General features: G+C 37.3%; 1 protein-coding gene across 1 annotated transcript in view; it reads left to right on the top strand.

Moving 5' to 3' along the window:
- bnc2 (basonuclin zinc finger protein 2) overlaps nucleotides 1–18,048 on the top strand; it is a 756,635-nt gene extending 738,587 nt beyond the window's left edge. The window contains exon 5 of the mRNA XM_060840003.1: nucleotides 17,952–18,048. Within this exon, the coding sequence (XP_060695986.1) occupies nucleotides 17,952–17,976 (25 nt within the window). The 3' untranslated portion in view covers nucleotides 17,977–18,048. The remainder of the gene's footprint in view (nucleotides 1–17,951) is intronic.
- Nucleotides 18,049–20,903: the final 2,855 nt, after the last annotated feature.

The following is a 20,903-nucleotide window of genomic DNA, read 5'->3' as shown; positions in this document are numbered from 1 at the left end:
AAATTGGACCTTAGATGATGACTCAATTGTATAAAACTAGCAAAACTTTTCAACTTTGATACTCCACTCCCCTTGCAATAAGTGATAAGGTTTCATTTACCCTTAATCAATTACTGTCCCTGAATACTAATTTTTTGTGATTCATGTAGTCGGATATCCAGATTCTTCTTGTACCTTGGAAGTCTACAACATATTCTCATTTAAATTACATGCTGCTTTCCTCTCTTCCTGCCTAAGTAGGCACGTTCATATTTTGCCATGTCATTCTTCAGTTGCTAAATTTAGGTCTATTCATTAATCTTTCTATATCCCTTTGCAGACTCCTTTCACTTTTTTGCAACGTACTTCTTTTAACTGTATGCATTATCAGCAAATTTAGAAACCATACATTTCATTTCAGGTTATTGATATTGATTCTAAATAGTTAATTCCCCAGCGATGATCTTCGCGGTACTATACTTGTTATAACACAATATCTTCCAAACCATAAAATGATCCATTTATAGTTGCTTCCTCTTAGCTAACCCAATCCTCTTATTTTGTACAATAATCTTTGACCTGACACCTTGTCAAATACCGTCTAGAAATCTAAGTCGACTACTTCCACAGATTCCCTTTTAGCTATGTTGTTTGTTACTTCCTTAAAAAATTCATAAATTAATTACGTGATTTCCCTTTCAAAAACCATGCTGACTCCACCTAATTGCATTGAGATTTTCTAAGGGCTTTGCTATAACCACCTTAATAATAGAGTAGCATCTTCTCTGTAATAGGTTAAGATGACTAGTCTGTATTTCAAGATTTCTGTTTCTTTACTTTCTTGAATAGAAGAATTACATTTTCCAATTTCCACTGTTTTCCAATCTGATCGGACCTTTCCAGAATCTAGGATATTTTAGAAAATAAAACCGGCACATCATCTTCTCTGCAGTCATGTTATCATGACCTGGAGACTTGTCAACTTTAATTCCAATAATTTTATTAGCACCCTTTCCTATGATTGTAATTTCCTCTCTCCCCTTCAACTCTTGACAAGATTACTTCTAGGATATCCATTATATCCTATACACTGAAAACAGGCACAAAATATCTGCCATTTCTTTATTTTCCATTGTTAAATCTCTTGACTCACTACCTAGAAGACTAATACCTATTTTACTTAATTTTATTTCATTCTTCATTTATCTTGCATTTACTATCCATTTTATATTCCTGTCTACTCTACACTTGACCTCTAAATACTCCTCATTTTTAGTAATTTTCTGGTGGTTTTTATATTCTGTCAAATATCCTGAAATGCCACTAATTTTCATGGAATTGAAAACATTTCATTCCAGTTTGATACTTGTTATGCTTTGCTGGAACAACACACTCAAAATCAGGATCTTTATTCCCAGAAATTTCACAATAGTTAAAGCTGTCAAAGTCTGCAAAATTCCCAATATACCTGTTTCATACTCTCAGGTTAACAAAAGATTATGGACCAGGTTTCCATACATCCCAAAATTAGTATTTATTTCAAAGAACTAGATGATAACTAAAGGTAAATGACTGTTCATTGTCGATTTATAACTTCTGTAGTTAAAAACTTTAACCACCTTCTAACCATGGCACATCACCCACCCGTCACAACATACAAGTACAAAAATTGGTATTGTGAGTGGAGGGAAAAACATGAGGAAGTAGTTCAACAGCACAAATCATCAGGATTCAGTAGGGTGTTCCTTTTGTTACCCAAATTTTCCAGTTCTCTGGTCTTTCCTTCAGTTTTCCTTACTTTTGCACATGAACTGCAGAGCAAATGGTCTGTGGGTCATTTCAGTCTGTATAGGCTTTGGCAGCACATGTCTGAAGTAATGTGTAAAATTTTGGTCTCTTTACCAAAGGAAAGATATATATATAGGTTTTGGAAGTAATGCAACAAAAATTGTTTGTTTGACTCCTGATGGATAACAGGATTGTCCTGTGAGAAGACATGAAATAGGATGAATCTGTGTTTGAGGAAAATTAGAAGAATGAGAGGTGCTGTCATTGAAGTGTAGACAATTCTTAGAGAGCTGTTGAAAGTCTGTCTTCCCCTGAATTGGGGTATCCTAAACCATAGTATCTGTTGAAAGATTTTGCCATTTTGGTGTAATGAAATGCTCAGTTAATATTCAAGACTAGGATTGATAGTAATTTGGATACAAGTGAAATGAGGAAAGACTGCAAAAGTAGATTAGCCATGATCTTGTTTAATGGTACAGCAGATTTGAAGCGCCAAACATGAACAAACATATAAATTTGCAGGACTGGGCCATTTGGCCCCATAAGTCTGCTCCCCCTTACAATAAGAACATGGCTGGTCTGACTGTAATCCCAAGTGAGCATTCCAGTCCACCCTTGATAATATCTCACTCCTTTGCTGATCAAAAATCATATACCTCTGCCTTAAAAATGTTCAGACTCTGCTTTCAGCATCTTTTCAGGAAGAGAGCTGTCAAAATGGACATCTTCACATTTTCTGACATTATATTTCATTTGCCTGATCTTTACCCATTCGCTCAACCTTGTAGCCTCCCTATGTTTCCTTCACAACTTACTTTCCTAAATATTTTTGTGTTGTCAGTAAAATCTGCCCCTTCATCTGTATAAGCTATATATTTTGTAAACAGTTGGGGTTGCAGTACCGATCCCTACGGCACACCACTTGTCATATTTTGCCAACCTGAAAGAGACCGAGTTTGCTTTTCTCTGTATGCCACTGTGTACCACTTACACCGTGACCTTTTATTATCTGCAATATCCTTTGATGTGGCCCCTTATCAAATGCCTTCTGCAAATCTGAGTAGAGTACTTCCAGTGGTTTCATTTTATCTACATCACAGACTGCTCCAGCTCTTATTTCTCATGTTGTCTGAGCTCAGGCATGTTTTTAATCTCTTTTCATGGCCATTCTGTCAGTGTGAAAGTCAGTTCCCCTAACTAGATGTAATATTCAAACTGCAGCCTAACAGATGCCAAATACAGATTGTTTAGTTTTATTTTGCTTCTGTACTCTGTGGTCAATTTATGCCTGTTCATTAGATTTAATCATTGTCTGAAAGCTGCTGTGTCTCTAATACATTGGTGAGGTCTCCTCTGGAGTACTGTGTGCAGTTCTGTTCATCCTGCTATAGGAACAATATTATTGAATTGGAGAGGGTTCAGAAAGTATTTACCAGGATGTTTCTGGAATGGAGGGCTTGAGTTATAAAAATAGGTTGGACAGGCTGGGCATTTTTTTTTCACTGGAGCATAGACGGTTGTGTGACGATCCTATAGAGGTTTATAAAATCATGGAGGGCATAGATAAGGTGAATAGCGAAGGTGTTTTCCCTAAGTGGGGGGGGGGGGGGGGGGGGTCGGTGTGGGGTATTTATAAGGTGAGAGGAAAAGGTTTAAAAAGGTGATGAGAGGCAATGTTTTTGTGCACAGAGAATGGTCCATGTATGGAGTGAACTGTCAGAGGAAGTGGTGGATGCAGGTACAGTTAGAACATTTAAAAGACATTTGGATAAGGACATGATTGGGAAGGGTTTGAAGGGATATGGGCCAAATGCAGGCAAGTGGGACTAGTATAGTTTGGGAATATGGTGGACTACTTGGACCAAAGGATCAGTTTCTGTGTTATATGAGTCTAGGAATCATCATCCTCCTTTTCTATTTTATATCCAACTGATTATGATTTCTTCACTAACTCTTACATTGCTTACTTGCCCCTTGAAATTCCTAAATTTAATCTTAGTGTTGCATTGTTCTTTGTTGGACATTGAAAGAACATTGACCTGGAAACCAATGCTCTCTTTTTGTGTCATTTCTATACTTGTACCAGAAATAAATTTCTCAACAGTACACATTACAGCTCTACTGCTTGTGCAAATTCCTTTAATTTGTCTGTAAACCTCTTACTTTGCTAACTGCCCACAATCAGGCAGTCTGTAGCACAATACCAATTGAATCACAGTTCACAAAAAATGTTTACATGATCACATCTTTATTGCAAGAACAGGAGATTTGATCAATATGCTGAATATATGTTAGGATCTCTCCCTTGTGAATGTGTTGCTAATGGGAGCGTTTGGCTCTCAGTCCCACCCTAGGCTGAGTCACATCTCTTTGAATTCTATTACATTTCATCTTCCATATCCCAATCTGTGTTTCTAGTTGAATAGTTTCGTTCAAAGTGCATATTGCCTCTGTCAGTGTGATAACTTATTCAATTTAGTAACTACTCCTTGCTTGTTCTTTATATATTCTTGTTTCTCTTTTATCTATCCCACACTTCTTGTCCCCATTTCTTTTATGAATGCATGGACAAGGAACAGACATATCTGTTTATTGTCTGCCCTTGAACCTGCCCTGCTCTGGCTGGTCTGATTGTTACCCCAAATCTGCATTTCTACCTGCCCTTATAACCTTTCACCACCCCCACTCATCTATAGTAGGCATTTATTCACCCCCATCTTAAAAATATTCAGAAAATGCTTTCATCACCTTTTGAAAGGACTCAAAATGTTCTGAGATAAAAAATTTGATCCTATTTCTGTTTTAAATGGCTAACCCTGATTTTTGAATAGTGATTCCTAGTTCTTGATTCTCCCGTTAGACTATAAAATCATAAGAAAAGGAAATACGAGTAGACCATTGACCCTTCGAGTCTGTTCTGCCATTCAATAGGATCAGTCACTTTCCTGCTTTGTCCGTGGATTAGTGTCAAGGACTCTCAAAGAGTGGCATGGTAACTGGATAGCGGCCACTGTGGAGTTATTTCATCCTCATATCCCTTGATTTCCCTGCTGTTTAAGAATCTGTCTCAAACATAAATATACTCAAGGGCCTTACTCCCACAGCTGTCTGTGGCATGGAGTTCCAAAGGCTCTCAACCTCTCAGAGAAGAAATTCCTCCTTGTCTCAGTCTTAAATTGGCACTCTCTCATTCTCAGGCTACTGCTCTCTAGTCCTGGACTCTCCCATGAGGGAAAACACCCTCTTAGCATTTACCCTGTCAAGTCACTTAAGAATCTAGTATGTTTCAATGAGCTCATATCTCATTCTTTGAAACTCCAGTCAGTAGAGTCCCAAGCTGTTTAGCCTTTGCTCCTGAGATAATCCCTTTACACCAGGGATCATCTTAGTGAACCTTATATGAAGTGCCTCCAATGAAACATTACCATTCTTTAAATAAGGGGACCAAAACAGCTCCCACTACTCCAGATATGGTCTGCCCATCACCATGTATAGTTGTTGTGAGATTTCCCTCTCTTCTACACCAGCTCCCTTGAAATACGGACCAACATTCCATTAGCCTTCCTGATAACCTGCTGCACATGTGTTAGCTTTCTGTGTTTTATGCACAAGTCCCCTTCTGTTGTAGTTTTCTGCAATTCACTGTCTAAATAATATTTGTTCTTTTGTTCTACCTTCCAGAATAAGGAATTTCACATTTTCCCATATTATGCTCCATTTACCAACCTTTTTCTCACTTACATAACTTATTAGTATCTCTCTGTATACTTTTTATATTCCTCTCACAACCTGCTTTTCCAACTATTATTGTGTTGACTGCAAGTTTGTCTACAATTCATTGGTCACAGGTTGCCATCCTGAGAGAGAACCTCATAACCCCACATGCTGTTTCTTGCTCATTAGCCAATTCACCATCCATGCCAATATACTACCTCCAACACAGTAGGTTTTTATCCTATGACTCAATATTTTATTAAGGACCTTGTCGAATACCTTCCAAAAGTCCAAATGCAACACATCTATTGATTCACCTCTGTCAACTCTCTGGTTGAGACATCCTTGAAAAACTCTAAGTTAGTCAGGTGTGAATTTCCTTTCATGAAGCCATGCTGACACTGTAAGGAAAAACATCCTTTCCATATTGAATCCATCAAGATGTCTCAAGATCTTACATGCTATTTTATTTTACTTTCTTTCCTTGCCTTGGCTTATTCTAATCTACACCTGTGTTTTTCCACTATAACAATTTGCATTGATATTGTGCCTTTAATGTTTAAAATGTCCCAGCTATAGTCACTGCATGATGCATATCGAGACACTTTGAAATATGCAAGTAGATAGTACATGACGTAAGTTTATTATAGCCTAGCAGAGTACTTTCAAATTGATGCTTAATACTCCTGATGGAAAGATGGTAATTGAGTTTGTTCTGTTTTATTTGAGGATTTTAATTGCTATGGGATTTTCAGGGATATAAATTCACTTTGGGTGGTTGTGCACCATGTGTGATAGTGAATTAACACTTCCTGGCATAAACATGCCAGCATCTTTGGTAGATCAGGTCCTGCAAATAATTTCATCGTGGATTTTTAGCTTGGACTTAAAGTATTGGTTATATCAGAGCTGAGTTTCACTTTGGGATAGAGGGCAAGAATTTCTAATAGCGAGCACACCAATAGAAAGAAGCTTATTAAAGAGGTATTGCCACTTTAACTGGGGATTTCATCACAGCTTGCACTAAAATAATAGAATGATGGCTGATGAGACAGGTTTTGCCACAATATTAACTTTAAAACAGATATTTTTCTTCACCACTCTGCACATCTGCTATTGAAATCATCATTCATGCACTCTTTATCCCTGGTCTTGACTATTCCACATGGCTGGTTTCCCACATTCCACGTTCCATTATCTTGAGGTCGTTCAAACCTCTTAAGTCATTACAAGCCACATTTCACTCATCCTATGTGATAGACATATTTGTCTTTGTTGATCCTTTCTTCTTTCAATATCTATAGAAGCTCTTACAGTCCTTTATTATGTTTCTTATTTCTTTTATGCTCATACTCAATTTTCTCTTTTATCAATTTCTTTTCCCACCTTTGCTAAATTTTAAAGTTCCACTAATTTTAAAGTTTACAACTTTCTAAATTTCTTTTTTCATGTAATGCTTTCTTTAACTTCCCTTGTTATTGTTTCCTGGTAGTTATTTTTGCCTTAAAGGAATACATTTTCTTTTGAAAACCACATGTTAAATCTTTAAATATTAGCCATTTCCCATTCACCAACAAACCTTTTAATATAATTTTTTATTGCATAATGCTCAACATTTTGCTCCAGAAAGTCATCTCAAAGACAGTCCAAGAATTCCTCTTCTGTAGCATTGATACTCATTAAATTTGACAAGTCTCCGTGTAGATTGAAGTTATTCATTGTATACTACTCACTATTTATGCCTCTATTTTCCTGATTTCTACCATGCCTTACATTACTACTGCTGTTTGGTGACTTTATGCCACTCTCCCACCAATATTTGCTGTCCTTGCTCATTCTCAGCTTCACCCAAACAGATTTTGTATTATGTTCTTGTGCATACCCAACTATATTTTTTCCACCACTGTTGGCTATACATTCAACCTTCCTGAAAAAGGGCTTATGCCCGAAATGTCGATTCTCCTGTTCCTCGGATGCTGCCTGACCTGCTGCGCTTTTCCAGCAACACATTTTCAGCTCTGATCTCCAGCATCTGCAGTCCTCACTTTCTCCTATACATTCAACCATCAAGGCACCAAACTTTTGAATTTCTAATGCATTGCTGTCACTGAATTGACTCTTTTTGATGATCAAGTCCAGGTATCTTGAAGTTCCTGCTATTTATGCATGTAAGTGTCCTTTAGATTAGCCATTCAGGCCTAGCATGAAAAGAAGCAAATGTACAAAAAAAGTCAATTCTTTCAATTAGCTCCGAGTGAGGCTCAAAAGATCTAAATGCATCATGTCATTCTGTCCCCAAAGCAAATCGGTTTTTCTGTGATGTAGGCAACACATTTCCAGAATAGCCCAAACACCAAGGATAGGATAGTTACACAGGCATTTTCCACCAGAATAAAATGAAAAACAAATTTTACATATTTTAACATTGCAAGAACAGTTGAAAGTAAAAGGAAAATTGTCTTTCCGTCTGAATGAAAATGTGCTTGGCACCAAATAGATTGAAAGAATTTTATTTTAAAATTTGGAACATTTCAGGTCAAATATCATTTTGTCTAATGACACGTTTATGTAAACTAATGTTCATTATTCCAGATGGGTTTATCTGTATTTACAGGACTGACATTTGTTCTTGGTAAACTGAAATGTACTCTGTGTTACAAAGGAACTGTAAATCTGAAACAAGCAGTCATTGGAGATTTCTGTAAAAAAAAACACACGCACAGCTGAGGGGTTGTCAGCTCTATTGCCATTTTCTGCTTTTTCCAAATTTACAGCATAAAAATGTCTACAAGCACAAATAGCAATCTGGCATGGAAGAGAGCAGTGCAGCCAGGGTGGAGTAAAAGTTGGAGCTGCCTTATAAGGAACTCGAGCTCTGCCAAAAAGACACAAGAAAATCCACAAATACTGACGTCAAAATAATCCTGCAGCAGAGAGAGGGATCCTGGGGACAAAGCAAAGCAAAGGGAAAATCAATTTTACTGCTTCAATTTAATCATTGAAATCCAGAAACTAATCACATATTAAGGGGTCTGATATCACAAACAGGATTTCTTGATGTCTTGGTTAACACTTTGTGATTAATGCAATGGCACTTTGCATCACAATAGTTATTAATGTTCAGTTGAGAGACAGGTTCTGTCCAATTGCAACCCAGGAAACATTAATTATGTCCAACAGTTGAAGTGAAAGACTTAGTAACCCAGCATACAAAACACATGAAGATGCATTAGTGCAAAGGAGTGCTTACAGCAATTATCAGACATATTTACGAATAATTTCACTTGACACCATTTTTGTGACATTACCCTTTCAAGTACCAATGTCACTGACTGTTCACTGATTATCTTGTAAGTGGTGTATAAAAATAAAATACTAAATTAAACAAAATGTGTGGGAGGCCTATTAATTGTAATTGCTCTCTGAAATAGGTGAGTCAGTTTGAGGAAATCTTATGCAAAAGCAGACAAGTACATTCACACACTACTGCAATCAATTAACGATTCTGCGCAAGATTTCAAGCACATGCATTATTGACCTGCTAATTTTGTTTTTGTGCCTGGGAAACACTCTAACTTTAAGATGACAGCTTTATCCATTAGGATGAAGTTAGTGACAAGAGTGGAGTTTTAGTCAGAAGGCTGGTGAAAGAAGACTGCATTACCAACCGTAATACAGGGACACTTCAACAGCTCAATCAATAAGCGGGAGTCAATTACAGAGAAAGCGCATGCTTAAGCAGGTTCTGATTATTAGGTTCATGTTCAGTCCACCAAATGGACCGTATCGACAAGTCACTGCACAGCGGGGATATATCCACTCTGTGACAGACAGGAGAAATTCCACTGGGCTATGGAGGGACAAGGGGACAGACAGGGCCTCTAAATTGCCTGCTGAGTAGAAACAAAAGGAAAAAAATAGGATGATGGATCAGAGTCAAAGTTGAATAATTTAATTACGGAAACCATGATGTGGATGAGCCAGTGTTGGACTGGGTGGACAAAATTAAAAATCACACACCAGATTATAGTCCAACAGGTCTATTTGGAAGCAAATAGCCTGGTGTTGTGTGATTTTTAGAAAATTGATCGGAAATTAGTCTATTCATGCAATAGTTTGCAAAACAAGCCCTATTTGCCCTCTCAGGTAGTTCTGTACCTTGAATGACAACATCAGAAATCTAAAAATGTTTCAAGTGCTTCCAACTTTGAAGGATTGTTCAATTCTGCCCAAAATATAGCTTTCCTGTTATTGAAACACTTATGTACAGTTTCTGGCAACTTTATACTTCACTGTCCTCATAGTTGAAGTGAATTGGCCTTCAACAGGGTGTTTAATCTCATGTGGCAGAGCTTATGTTATCTCCTGTATCAAAGGAAACTGGGCATGGATATTATGGGATTGAAGAATGCAACACACATTTATTGCAACTAGCTATTATCTGCAAATATTACATTCCTCAGGTAGATAAGTGCCTGGTTTAATATTAACCAAAAATTTACAAAAGAGTGCATACTTTTAATAAAAGCCAAACTTCAAGTGATCTAAGGTAAAATGAAGCATGAGAATTTTATACCCTTAGGTCACACACTATGATACAAAGGGAGGTGTTGGTATAATGGTATTATCACTGGACTAGAAAAATGAACCTCATCCAAATGCACTGGGTACATGAATCAAACAGATATTTTGCTTTGAATTCAGTGTAGACGATACATGTAATATTCCAGAAGTAGCAGGGAGTGAATAATTCAGGAAAATCACAATCACCAGAGAAGTAGTACTCAGTAAATTGTTGGAGTTGTGGGCTGACAAGAACCTGAGTCCTGATGGATTTCATCCTAGGATATTAAAAGAAGTGACTACTGAAATAATTGGAACATTGATTTTGTCTTTTCAAAACTCCCTTGATTCTGGGAAGGTCTATTAGATTGGAAGATAGCAGATTTAATTAATGTATTCATAGAAGAGGAAGATAGAAAGCAGGAAACTAAATATCAGTTAGCTTAACATCTCTTATAGGGAAAATGTTAGAAACTATCATAATGAAAGCCATAGTAGGGCACTTATGATAAGCTTAAGATAACCAAGTGAAGTCAGCCTAATTTTGTGACCAAACTATTGGAGTGCTTTGAAGAGGTAGTACATGGATAAAGATGTGGATATACTGCATCTAAATTTCTAGAAGGTGTTTGCTAATGTCCATGTCAAAACATTATTGCAGAAAATAAAACCTGGTGATGTAAATGATAGCTTATTGGCACAGCTGGCTAACTGGAAGCAGAGAATAAGAATAAATGGATCTATTTTTAGGTTTGCCAGATATAATGAGTGGTGTGCCACAGGAATAAGTGCTCAGACCTCAACTGTTGGTGATTTGTATAAATTACTTGGATGAAGGGACAGAAAGTGCACTTGCGACATTTGCTGATGACACAATGATAAGTCAGAAAGTAAGTTGTGAAGAGGACAAAAGTAGGCTTCCAAAAGATATAGATAGGTGAAGTCATTGGGCAAAGATTTAGCCAATGGAGTACAATGTGAAAAAATATGAGATAGCCATCCTGCAGGAAAACTAAAAAGACATTGTGTCTCAATGGTGAAAGAATGCTGAGATGTAGAGGAATCTAGAATTTCTTATTTAATCCCTCAGTAATTTAACCATCTTTCTAAAATCCATCTTTCTACACAGCTTTCTGTCATCTCTCCTCATGCTTCTGAGATATTATGACAATATACCATTGTCAAAAGGAAAATAAAATACATTCCTATTGCCTGTTTTGCAAGTGTTGCAAAATATTTTACAATCATAAAGTACTTCATAATAGTAGTCCTCAAATGTGATGCAGTAAACTCCACAGGCAATTTGTGTAGAGGGAGTTTCCATGAACAGCTCTATGATAATAATCAGGCAATCGGGGATGCTGCTTGAGAAATTAATTTTAGTCCACAGAGAATTTTCATCCACTCTTCTCCATGGCATTCCTTTCAATATAAGCAAATGATGTTTAACATCAATGTGAGAAATGATACAGAGATTGGTCTAATGCCTCATCTGAAAGACAATACTCTGACTGACAGTACTCCCTCAGTACTGCACAGGAGCAGCAGCCTGGATTTTGTGTTCATGTCTTTGAACTAAGATCTGAACCTGTGACTTTCTGATAGAGGACAAATTGTCACCAGTTGAGTGATATTCTTCTGACCTGTGGCCAGTAAAAGTTGGAAAGCATTCTACTCCCAACGTTGTCTGAAAATATATTTTCTAAATTAGTGTCAAAATGTCAGCTTTCTTACAAATAGAAATAAGCATTTGTTTTGATACCCCTGCATATCCTAGATTCTCCAGAATAATTTCCATTGTGCCCTGCTGACACACATTTTAATAAAATTTACAAATCCTAAGGTATTCAAATCAAGAGAGTCGAGAAGAAATCAGTAACTATTGAGCTAGTGATTACCAAAATCTGCATTTGTCAAAGAGGCACTCAGACCTTAGTTTCTGTATATTTTCTTTAAAATCCTCACAAATTACATTAAAAAAACCCATTGCAGCAATGCTGTGTCAGATATATTTTAAGAAATTCAATCTTCTTTCAAACAAAAAACACCACAGCAGATGCTGGAACAAAAGAAAAATCAATTTCTTTCAGATTATAACTTTTTTTTGCTACTTGGCTGCCAGAATCTCACTGGTAACTTGTAAAGAAAGACCATTGCCAGAGGCTGAATCATCACTATATTGATTTGATTATGCAAAAACGCTACAGACCTAGAGCTGGATACAAAAATATCTTGCATGTGGATCCAGTGGGACTGATAGGAACGAAAAGCAATCTTTGTATTGCTCCTGCTAAAACCACCATTACTTTTCTTCACAGTGGAACAGTTTCCTTTATTTCTCCACTGAACCATATGGTATTTTTCCAGTTAAATCCACTAAAACATAATTAACACTAAGTTAGATTCAAAAATCCCACCGAGAGATAGAGAGAGAGAAATGTGTGATTCTAATCTGCTTCAGAAAACAGCAGCAATAGTGTGGCACCCTCTTCTGGGCACCCTGTTGTCCTTTCGTACTGTTGACCTTTTATGTTACATTACCCGATGCCTGACACACAGCATGTTCTTACCCATTGGATTTAGTAAGTTGTGATTGGAAAATAAGATAAAAAATTCATGGAATGCCCAAATTGCATAGGCTGCCTCTCATATTGATGATTCCTTTTCATCTCTCTTCTGAGAGAGAAAAGAGTCAAGAACAAAAAAAATAAATTATTCCATAAAGACCAATTTATCAATTCGTATTTTATTGCCTGTTACATGTACACATTGTTAAACTCTACAGGCTGTATGTTCTCCATTATGATGTTGAAAGCTTTCATTTGTATCATCTGATTCAGACAACCTCTGATTTTTTTTATTTGTCCACGGGATATGGGTATTGCTGGCTAGGCCAGCATCTCTCACCCATTCCCAATTCCCAGAGGGCAATCAAGCGTCAACCAGACAGTTGTGGGGCTGGAGTCACATATCAGCCAGAGCAGTTAAGTACAGAAGATTCCTTTGCCAAAACAACATCAGGTAACCAGATGGGTTTTTACAATAATTGGTAATATTTAGATTGAATTTAGAATTATAACTTTAGCATTAGCTTTATTGTCATGTACTCAAATGAGTACAGTGAAAAGCGTTCAAGTTGCTACTTATGGCACCATCTTAGGTCCAAAGATCCATCAGTACAGTTTCTTCAGTTACAGTTCTTAGCAAACCAGTGAAGTAAAAAGTCAGCATTGTAAATTTTTGGTATAACTTTTAAAATTGAGGAAAAAAAAGTTCATAACAACAGTCTTTTTACTCCAGATTTTAAAAAATGAATTCAAATTCCGCCATCTGGCATGGTGGGTTTCAAACCCATGACCCCAGAACATTAGGCCAAGGTTCTGGAAGTTTCTGCTCTCTTCAGAGGTGATAATGGTGGGAAATAATGGGCAATAACCTTTTGTAAAATATTGTACACCAACCAGAAAAACATTATAACCACCTCAGATGTCTTTCTATTTAATATTCTACACACAATAAATTACATAAGAATGTATCATTAGGTTTACAAATGGGATTAAGAAAATTGGAGTACTTGGACATTACATAATCACTAAAAAATTATCTCAACTTGTAATTTTGCATATACCAGCACAATTCAAACTATCAAAAAAGGTAAACTAACCATATTTACTTAAATCTTATTTCCAACACATTAGTTCTCGGGATGTGAGTGCTGATGGCAAGGATGACATTTATTGTCTAGCCCTAACCATCAGGTATTGGCAAACCACCAGCTTCAATTAATTTGATATAAATAAGATACTCAACAGGACACAGAGCATTTTCGAAACAATTATGTTAGCATGGGACTGGAGTCACATATAGGTCCAGACTGGGTGTAGACTGCAGGTTTTTTTCCCTAAAGATCAGTAAGGAAACACTTGTAGCAATTAAAGGAACAAGCAGATTGTACCTGGTCACTGTTAACCTGACAATCTCTACCAACTATCTAAAGAAGAAACATAGGAAAGAAGACCAGTCTTCACTGGAACCTGTTCTCCTATGTACATCAGACCGGTATCTCAACTCCAACTACCCACCATGGTTTGATAATATTTGCTTATCAAAAATCAATTAATCTCAATTTTGAAATGTTCAATTACCCTCAAGCTTCAAAGGCTTTTGGGGCAAACTATATTTTACATTATTACTAACTCATGAGGAGCGTAGGAACACCGCTTGGGAGTTAACACATGCCACCATCATGACCAGTGGCTAGGCAGCAGCTTTCAATATCAAACACCATAATCCACAATAACCTCGAAGGCTTCATGTACAGTTCTTGTATCAGAACCTGTCTCTCAAAGATTGGCTTCTTCAGCCATTGAAACAAGTGCACATTATGAATGCACTCCATCTGAAAGGGATTGGTTACTGTGTGTCCATCCTCTTTTATAGACTGAAGGACACTGGATCCTTTTGTGAATCATTACTTCTGACATCACCAATGAACAGCCTCATTATAATTTGAAGATACTATCGTAATGTTCTGGATTGTCTCCACCAGAAAAAGATAAAGTGAGACTTGCATTTTGTGATGATCTCCAGAGATACTAAAACTTTTGCAGAAGCATTCTAATATCCAGACATTAGCTGAAAGAATGGCATGCCAAAAGGTCATGCCTTAGAAAAACCTTTTACAATAAAAATGACGGTAAGCACTACTAACTAAATGACTGTTTTTCTGTGTGTACAGATTATACTTTAAACTGGAGAAATAAATATCTTACTGTTGCTTATCACTTTCCCCAGAATTATAAACATCATACTAAACAGCTCACCTTTGCTCCCACTATCCAGTGCTTCCTTTCTCCTTTCACAATCAGGTGACGTCTAAACTCAGAACTATCTCTCACTATAAGGACTACGCTGTAGAATTCTTCCTCCAGCTCTAACCTTGCTAAATTGTCCAGCCTCTTTTAACTCATCAGGAACTTGTTCTACAAATTAGCATGAGCTTCAGCCCATGTTCTGTGTAATCAATAATCAAATTTAATTAAGGTGCAAACCCTTTCCTGCTCTCAACATCTCAGTTGCTTGCAGACTACAAAATACAAAATGGCAGCTCCCATCTGCCTATGGTATGACTGGCCTTGTAGAGAAACCTGTAACATGATCTCAAACTGATATTAACATATCCTTCCCCACAAATCTAAGTGGAAATGTTAATTAGTAATCATTGAGCCTAACTCCATATCACCTTAGGAGTAAAGGACTAGATATTAGTGCAACTATGTAACTTAACATCGATACGCTCTTCATGAGACTTCAGGAGATGCAGGATTGTAGTGATTGGAACGAGGGTCAAATGGATCTCATTGACTATGAGATCCTTGATTGGGGCCAATCAAGGAGACCTGGCTAATAGATATAAACAGAAGGTTCAGAAGGTCTCCGCAATCTAGGGACTGGATTGGAGCTGGCTGGTCAGAGTCCATGTTCTGTGTGCATATAAATAAAGCGTAACTTGGTGATGGGATACTGGCCTCTGTGCAGTTATTTCAAGGATGTACAATTTTAGATTAGAGAACGTCATCAAAGACCCCAGCTTGCACCTGCCTCCTAGTAAAACAATCTGTGTCATCTTCTGAGCTGTAATAATTAAGCCACCGAAGCTTACCAAAAGACACAGGTCATGTGATATTTCACCTCGCCTAACGTTAAAAGCAAAATCTGAAGCTATAATGTCCTTTTAAACCAAAAGATATAGTCCTAAAACATAATCTTATGAACCTCACCATTGTAATAATGTGTACAGAACTTTTACCAGCATGCAAATCTCAGTGTTTTACAACTAATTAAATATTTTGGTAGTGCAGTCATTGTTGTACTTGAGGAAAAAGCTCAAGTACAACAATGACTTCCTGAAGAAGGGCTTATGCCCAAAATGTCAAATTTCCTGTTCCTTGGATGCTGCCTGACCTGCTGCGCTTTTCCAGCAACATATTTTCAGCTTTATAAAAGCTGGGCCCATCTTTTAAATCTACTTCAGACTGCATCCTAAAGATCTCCTCAATCTTTTGTAAATGTCCTCTGGGAAATCAGTGTGGGAAGTCTCAATCTGATTCCTAGTGGGTCTGGATCCATAGTGCAGTACTGTCCCTAATTTGGCATTAATGAGCAAATTCACTGGGAGTAGCTACAAAGAAGGCTGCTGCGGGAACAGGAAATGTCACATTGAGGCTGCAGGAGAAAGATGTCCAATAGTTTGGCAGTGAACCAGGTCTTTCTGACACGTGATTAAATCACTTGAGTCAAACAGTCATGATTAAATGTTCAGTGTAACTCCCAATCAAATCTGCATTTCCTGGATCACATATTCCATGATTCACTTCTGTTTCTTTCTCCCCCTTACTTTCTCTTTCCTTTTCTCTCAATTATTTGTTTCATTTGTCACTGGCTTCTGCCTTTGCTTCTGCCTTTGCTTCTCTTTTTCTTTACTTCTTGCTACCTAAGACCATTTGTACTTTTTTTTGTGTTACTTTCTACTGTCCAAACCTCAGTTAATTTGGCAGGTGTCTGTGATTGTAAACACATTGATTAGTGTCAGACACATCAACTTGAAATATACTTTGCATACTTACAATGATGAAAGAATTGATAGTCCAACTGTTTTAGTGCTAAGTAACTAGGCACCTTTTAGAAAGGTTGATTTGTTCCTGTGCATCAACAGGAGCTGCAGTGTTTTAAGGAACCAATGAGAAAATATTGCAGTGAATGATGCATTATTGCTTACTTATGTTGATGGGAAACGTTATTGGTAAAAGCTGGTTAACTATTTTGTTAATTATACCCCTGGGCTCTAATGGCCCCACTGTATAATTAAATATTTCCGTGACCTCCATGGGCACAAATATTTGTAAAACGAAGACAACGAATTGTGTATAGTTTCGTGACCATGTTATAAAAATTATGTAGAGGCATCAGTGAAGCTGCAAAAAAGATTTACAGGGACTACATCAAAACTGCAAGGTTATAACTATCAGGGACATTTAAAACAGCTGGGGCTATTTTCTTCAGAAAAGAGAAGATTGAGGAGTGACCTGATAGAGGTCTTTCAGATCACAAAAATTTGATAGAACAAATAAAGAGTATATGTTGCCACTCATGTGGATACCAGAACTAGAGACCATAAATTTAAGAAACTCACTAATAAATCCAGTAGGGAGTTGAGGAGAAATGTTTTATCTTGTTATATACATGATGGTGAATTATGGATTATCAATTTTTGATGTCTAATATTTGATTTCAATAGTCCTTTTGAACTCAAATGGCTTTATAAAAGGAAAACTGCTGACTCAATATAGTCACAGTGATCACTTTACCAAGTTGAGCCATACTTCATGTAATCAAGAATAAACAAGAACCAGCTTGAACTGATGGTAGTCATCTTAGTCCCAGAGAACTACAGGGCTGCTTCCTCATTAGAGAGAGGCAACCATGATGAATATATCCTGAGGGTCACGACACCTCAAGCAAGAAGTGAGGTTGAGCAGGAAGGACCTTAGTCTCAGTCAGATTAGGAATTGAACCGCATTGTAGGTGTCACTCAATTGCAAAGCAGCCTTCAAGCCAACTGACTTAATTGATTCCTACCTAGTCTAAAATGATATGTCATGACAATAACTGATATCTGTTACTTGCATTTGTACTTCCTGTTTGATTTAGATCTTAATCTATGTTTCATAGAATCGTGATGAGTATTATCTGCAGGTTATCAATGGCAAAAAAATAAAGCTAGACATGAGGATACACAAATAAAACATATTTCAGGTACTTAATACAGAGTAGGCCAGATAGCGAGAAAGAAATGGATTTTTAACAACATTCGAGGGCAATCCCTCACTCCTTGCTTTTCATTCTAGCCTTTCAGAAGACTACGCCTGGTGAAAAGCAAATTGAAGAAACATTTACTGAGAACTCAAAGACATCTACAAATTTCGCTGCTGCTGAATGTACAAGTCATCAATTAAACAACGGTGGTCTCAATGACTCAAGACTTTTAAACGGAATATTCATTCATCCTCCTCTCTCCATTTGACACTCTGCCCTTCTTAAACTTTATACTCGTGCTTATGTTTGGATTTCTTGTCATTCCCAGACCTAAATGAATGTGTTAAAAGCAACCGATTAATCAAGCTTTTAGAATTTGCTAAAAATGTGAGTTTATTAAATAATAAATGCAAGAAGAAATAGTAATGCAATACACATACACAAAGTAAAAATAGGTGAATCCTATTATTGGATGGTACTGGCATTATTGAATTGGCAGGTGAGCAGTCATTTTTGAGATTCTTAAATTTGCAGATTGTTGGCAATTCTGTTCTGATTTCTTTCATGAGGGGGACTGAATTCTAGAATTCAGGGTGAGAAAGCAGTTTTTTATTCACTTTACCTGCAAAATATTTAAAATTGTTGTCAAAGCTATGGTGACCCGAACAATGCTCTCGTCCACTTACTAAAATATCTAGCCTGTAACACGCCCATCGTTGTGATGATCAGTTTTAATACCCTTTTTTATGTTTTCCTGGAAGATAAAGCAGGTATGTTTTCAAAAGATTGCTTTTCTGCTGAGAGGGGGATTGCTAGCTCGCTTGTCATCACTTCGTGTTAAGTCTCTTTTTGTTGCAATTTCCTTACATTTTACAGGTGTGACATTCCTTGCGATTCACACATGACATTGCCCAACAACACAGAATTTATGTGTGGAAGTTTTCTTTTTCTTCTGTAGCAGTCGTCTTTTTGAAATAAAAACACAGTTTGGCATTGAAATAAATATCGCCAAGAAACTTTGGGTTATGCTCCATCATCATAAAAACACAAGCTCATAAACCCAGGTAGGCTAAATCTGGGTCTCACAGGCCAGTGAGAGATATAAAATTTGCAACAGTGCCTGAATCTGGTAGCTGGACAACAGGCAAGAGAAATATTAAAACTTAGAAAGTTATCTAAACTGTGGAAACAAATTTGGCTGTGTACTTTTGCTTGGATATTCTTTTATCCTCCTATTTGTACTTGACAATCTCACTTTTTCAAAATGTGTACCTGTATTTTTGTCAGTGCATTTGATGTGTTTAATTATTTTTCTTGGGATTAGTATTTACTATAAGTTCTCTTTCTTTCACTCAAGAAAATCTTGAGTACCTGGGACTCCAGTGTTGTGGCCATTTCGGAGACATGGATAGACCAGGCACAGGAATGTTTGTTGCAGGATCTGGGATTTAGAAGTTTCAGTAAGAACAGGGAAGGTGGTAAAAGAGGAGGTGGTGTGGCATTGTTAGTCAAGGACAGTATTATGGTGATAGAAAGAACGTTTGAGGATTCATCTACTGAGGTAGTATGGTCTGAGGTTAAAAACATGAAAGGTGAGGTCACCCTGTTGGGAGTTTTCAATATGCCTCCAAATAGTTCCAGAGGTATAAAGTAAAGGATAACAAAGATGATTCTGGATAAGAGCGAGTATTACTGGGTACTTGTTATGGGGGCCTTGAAATTTCCAAATATTAACTGGAAATACTATAGTTCGAGTAAATTAGATGGGTCAGTTTTTGTCCAATGTGTGCAGGAGAGTTTCCTGACAGGCCAACAAGGGGCAATGCCACATTGGATTTGGTATGGGTAATGAACTTGGCCAGGTGTTAGATTTCGAAGTAGGTGAGCACTTTGGTGATAGTGACCACAATTTTGGTATGTTTACGTTTGTGATGGAAAGGGATAGATATATACTGCAGGGCAAGAATTATAGCTAGAGGAAAGTCAATTATGATGCGATTGAGCAAGATTTAGGTTGCGTAGGATGGGGAAGGAAGCTGCAGGGGATGAGCACACTTGAAATTTGGAGCTTATTCAAGGAACAGCTACTGCATGTCCTTAATAAGTATGTACCTGTCGGGCAAGGAGGAAGTAGTCGAGTGAGGCATCTGTGGTTTACTAAAGAAGTTGAATCTTTTGTCCATAGGAAGAAGAATACTTATGTTAGGATGGGATGTGAAGACTCAGTTAGGGCACTTGAGAATTACAAGCTAGCCAGGAAAGACCTAAAGAGAGAACTAAGAAGAGCCAGAATGGGACATGAGAAGTCATTGGCAGATAGGATCAAGGAAAATCCTAAAGCTTTCTATAGGTATATCAGGAATAAAAGAATGACTAGAGTAAGATTAGAGCCAATCAAGGACAGTAGTGGAAAGTTGTGTGTGGAGTCCGAGGAAATAGGAGAAGTTAGAAATGAATATTTTTCATCTGCATTCACACTGGAAAAAGACAATGTTGTCGAGGAGAATTCTGAGATACAGGTTACTGGACTAGATGGGATTGTGGTTCACAAAGAGGAGGTGTTAGCACTTCTGGAAAGTTTGAAAATAGATAAGTCCCCTTGGCTGGATGGGATTTATCCTAGGTTTCCCTGGGAAGCCAGGGAGGAGATTGCAGAACCTTTGGCTTTGATCTTTATGTTGTCATTGTCTACAAGAATAGTGCCAGCAGACTGGAGCACAGCAAATGTCCCCTTGTTCAAGAAAGAGGGTAGAGACAACTCTGATAATTATAGACCCGTCAGCCTTACTTCAGTTTTGGGTAAAGTGTTTGAAAAGGTTATAAGAGATAGGATTTATAATCATCCAGAAAGGAATAAGTTGATTAGGGACAAGTCAACATGGTTTTGTGAAGAGTGGGTCATGCCTCACAAACCTCATTGAGTTATTTGAGAAAGTGACCAAACAGGTGGATGAGGGCAAAGTGGTTGATGTGGTGTACATGGATTTCAGTAAGGCATTTGATAAGGTTCCCCTTGCAGAAAATATGGAGGCATGGGATTGAGG

The sequence above is a fragment of the Hemiscyllium ocellatum genome, chromosome 2, assembly GCF_020745735.1.
Source record: "Hemiscyllium ocellatum isolate sHemOce1 chromosome 2, sHemOce1.pat.X.cur, whole genome shotgun sequence".
Taxonomy (NCBI): domain Eukaryota; kingdom Metazoa; phylum Chordata; class Chondrichthyes; order Orectolobiformes; family Hemiscylliidae; genus Hemiscyllium; species Hemiscyllium ocellatum.
Note: the sequence above shows the minus strand (reverse complement) of the source record. Positions and strands in the feature narration are given on the sequence as shown.